General features: G+C 38.2%; 1 protein-coding gene across 1 annotated transcript; it reads right to left on the bottom strand.

Annotated features, from left to right (window-relative positions):
• Positions 1 to 301: 301 nt before the first annotated feature.
• On the bottom strand, positions 302 to 2,783 carry LOC121400336. Its single transcript, XM_041583256.1, has 2 exons — positions 2,344 to 2,783; positions 302 to 960 (listed from the first exon to the last, which is right to left on the bottom strand). The coding sequence occupies exons 1-2, from the start codon at positions 2,639 to 2,641 to the stop codon at positions 650 to 652; spliced, it is 609 nt and encodes a 202-aa protein (XP_041439190.1). The 5' UTR covers positions 2,642 to 2,783; the 3' UTR covers positions 302 to 649.
• Positions 2,784 to 3,566: the final 783 nt, after the last annotated feature.

Genomic DNA, 3,566 nt, shown 5'->3' with positions numbered 1-3,566 from the left:
ATAGGAATTGTCAGACGGTCCCTAACTGCTTAGCAGGGAAACAATCATACTTGTGAACAGCAGTTGGAGCCCCCTGCCTTACTTCTCAGCCATGCAGAATTCAAGCAGCTTTGTTTATGACGATCCCTAAGCAGCCCAGACCATACTGAGCATGTGCAGGGTCAGGGTTAGACAAAGTTACAAGATGACAGCCCCCTGTAGCCGACTTTGAAAGCATAAATCATTTGTTTGATTAGGCTTTGTGGTGCAGTAAGTTCATGTTTATGTTTAGTATACAAAATACAGCATTTCTAGCCTTCTATTTTAGAATTTCCTTGTCCTTTAAATGTCTCAATCAATAAAATCAATAAATACTGCATTTCTTATTATTGGAGCAGGATAACTGAGTTTTTCAAAGGGTCAATTCTAGCCTAGCCTAGCCCTGTCCATATTATCTGCTTGTACAGATCTATAGTATGGAAAGAAGATATTTTTACCCATTTACTAGTTTTAGTTAAAGGTGCACCTCCTTGTGGAATTGTATTATTCCGTAATTGAAATGTTTGGTGTTTCTGGAATTTTTTTTCTCTATTAAAGCTGGGAGATACTAGAAGGACATTTGAGCCTCTAGATAAGAAGTTACTTGAAACCTAAGAGAATGTTGAGAATGCTAGCGGTGATTGTCATTGAGAGGATGCTTTTGAGTGCCCCAGTGAATAAACCAGAGTTGGGAGGGTAATGGCCGAATTACAGGCTTATCTCTGCCACCTGCTGCCTCCCAACATTTCTGGGGCTTTCCTATAATTCCAGGCTTGTTAGGGACAATTGGCCCTAACTGATTCTGACAAACAGTTCCCAGATGTTCATCACTTACTTTGCCAAATGAACCAATCCCAAGCAATGCGGGGATCTGACACGTGCAGACTGCAACATGGAGAGGAACTTCTTCTTGGTGGGGCCTCTTCTGCTCACTTCCTGCTTCTAGAGAAAAAGGCAGACATATAAAAAGAATTAAAGTAGTTATTAGAAAACACAGAAAACACTGGGAAAATGTTTCCTTTGTGCATATTGCAATTATTTAATATGAGATTGTACTTAGCTTTCCACATAAGTACATATTACAAAATCTATACTGGTTAGCTTATGAGAGATAATTTGATAGAAGTATATCATTTATCAGTAAGCATATAAATATAAGTGTGTACGTGTATAAAAATCTATATAAAATAGATAATAGATATTTATCTATAATAAATAGATAAAAGAATGGAGCTGCAGGCCAAGTGCTAAACTCCACTAACTCCAAAGTCACTTCTAATATCTTTAAAAATGTTAGTACAGGTATGTAATCCGTTATCCGGAAACCCATTATCCAATTCAGAAGAAAAGATTTATCTGGAACCCATCAGGTCCCATTCTGGATAGCAGGTCCCATACCTGTACAGGGTACATAATACAGGCATGGAATCCATTATTTAGAAACCCATTATCCATAAAGCTCTAAATTATGCGAAAGCTATCCCTTATAGACTCCATTTAAATCAAATAATTCAAAATTTTAAAAATGATTTCCTTTTTCTCTTTAATAACACAAGAAAAAGTCATTGATGGCGTAATTGGCCAGCTTAAATATTTTGCAATATATGGACAAACAATTCCTGTTTTGTTTAAAGGGTAAGGCATTTTTTAGTAGCTGAATGCACAATATGGCTCAATGTCTTAAATATATTGATAATGGCTTGAGTCCAGAGGACCTCTTGTATTTGTCTATATGTATTTTGTGGTCACAGCATCATTGCACCCCTGCTTAATGGATTAAAAATTAGTGGTGAGCACAACTTTCCCTTTTTTGGTAAGAAAGAGCAGTGAAAGGGAGGGCAGTGAAACTATATGACTACAGATATGGGACCTGTTATACAGAACGCTCAGGACCTGGGGTTTTCCAGATAATGGATCTTTCTGTAATTAGAAATGGAAAATGTTCAATATATTATTTTATGGTTTGAAGTCTTTTGACTAGAAAAAAGCCACACAGCAACCAAAGCAATGTGTTGAGATGGTTCTGTATCCCTGTAAGTAAGTTTTAATACACACAGAAGTCAGTTGGAAACACTGCAGACAGGCAGCTATAGATACAAACTGACATACATATTGACCAGAGAAACTTGTAGGACCAAAGATTGAAAGACATCTAGTTAGATTGATAGACAGACAGACAAATTAGGCCGATCTATAAATTTTCTTTAAATAGGTTTAGCCCCCCCCAGGCTTTCATTAAAATCCACATTACAAACTGTGCTGTTTACCCATAAATACATAATAGCAGCATCCCAGCTTCATTTAAAATGACTTGTTTTTAATTACCCTCTGTTTTGGGTTCCTCATCTTTTCGGGGTCTTTTTCTTCCCTTCTTTTCTTTCTTCTTTTCTTTTTTCGTATTATCCTCCTCCTTGATGTCGTCACTGCACTGATGTTTCACCTTTTTCTTCCTTTTTCTCCCACTTTCCTTTTCAGCGCTGATGTCCATCTTTCTCTTCACCGTGATGGTATCCCCCTTCTCCTTTTCCATCTCTGCCTTAGTAGCAGCAAAAAGTTGATGATTTTCCTCACTCCTTATTGGAGGAGTACTCTTCTCCATCGCTGGAGGCAATTTATCTCCCATAATTGGGGAATTCACTTTCCACAAGGAAAAAAAACGCAAGATGCACGCTGGTCTGAGTCAAACCATGTACTGAGACCAACTGTCACTAACTGTACAAGACTGAGCTGTGACCAACTGTAACAACTATACGGTCACATGTGCAGCCGTGTATCAGGGCACGTCTGATATAAATCATCAGCATCAACAAGAAATAAAATTATTAATGGCGATTTCTTTCTGTGTTTCGTGTACAGATTGTAGTTAAATATTGCCTTTAGCTGCCATTCAGCCTTTAAAACATATATTAATTGGCTGGGGCTTAAAAGTTCCCTGCTTTCTCATTAGAGCTCCTGAGTTAAGGGTAAGTACAACATGGTCTTACTACTCAGCAGGACCGCCATCAGAAATCGCAGGGCCCCATACGACAAAAATTCCTGGGCCCCCTGGGCTGCGCCCACCGCAAGCCCCACCTACAGGTCCGCCCTCCCCACCACACAGTAAAAAAAACAAAAAAACATATTGGTGGCTAGGGTTCCCACATGTTAATAAAAAATAAAAAGATATTGGTGGTCAGGGCCCCCCATAAAAAACATTTGTGGCCAGGCCCCCCCCATTAAAAAATAGATACTATGTAATAATAAAAATTAAATTTTTTCACTATAGGGAGTGCTGGTTTGGAAACTATTGGTGTATGCAAAAATTACCATGCACCCCTTCCTATTCTATATTGCCTTGGAGTGCGAATACTTATTGGAGAATTATATATATATAAATATATATATATATAGCAGGAAGAAAGCTTGCACTCTCAGGTCTTAGCAGAAAAAAAAGTGTTTATTTAGAAAACAAAAATCGACTAACGTTTCGGCAAACACTGAAGCCTTTATCAAAGACCTGAGAGTGCGAGCTTTCTTCCTGCTATACTGAAAATTTGGCTTATTGCACC

The sequence above is a fragment of the Xenopus laevis genome, chromosome 2S, assembly GCF_017654675.1.
Source record: "Xenopus laevis strain J_2021 chromosome 2S, Xenopus_laevis_v10.1, whole genome shotgun sequence".
Classification (NCBI taxonomy): Eukaryota; Metazoa; Chordata; class Amphibia; order Anura; family Pipidae; genus Xenopus; species Xenopus laevis.
The sequence above is the reverse complement of the archived record's forward strand: the minus strand, read 5'-3'. Positions and strand labels throughout refer to the sequence as shown.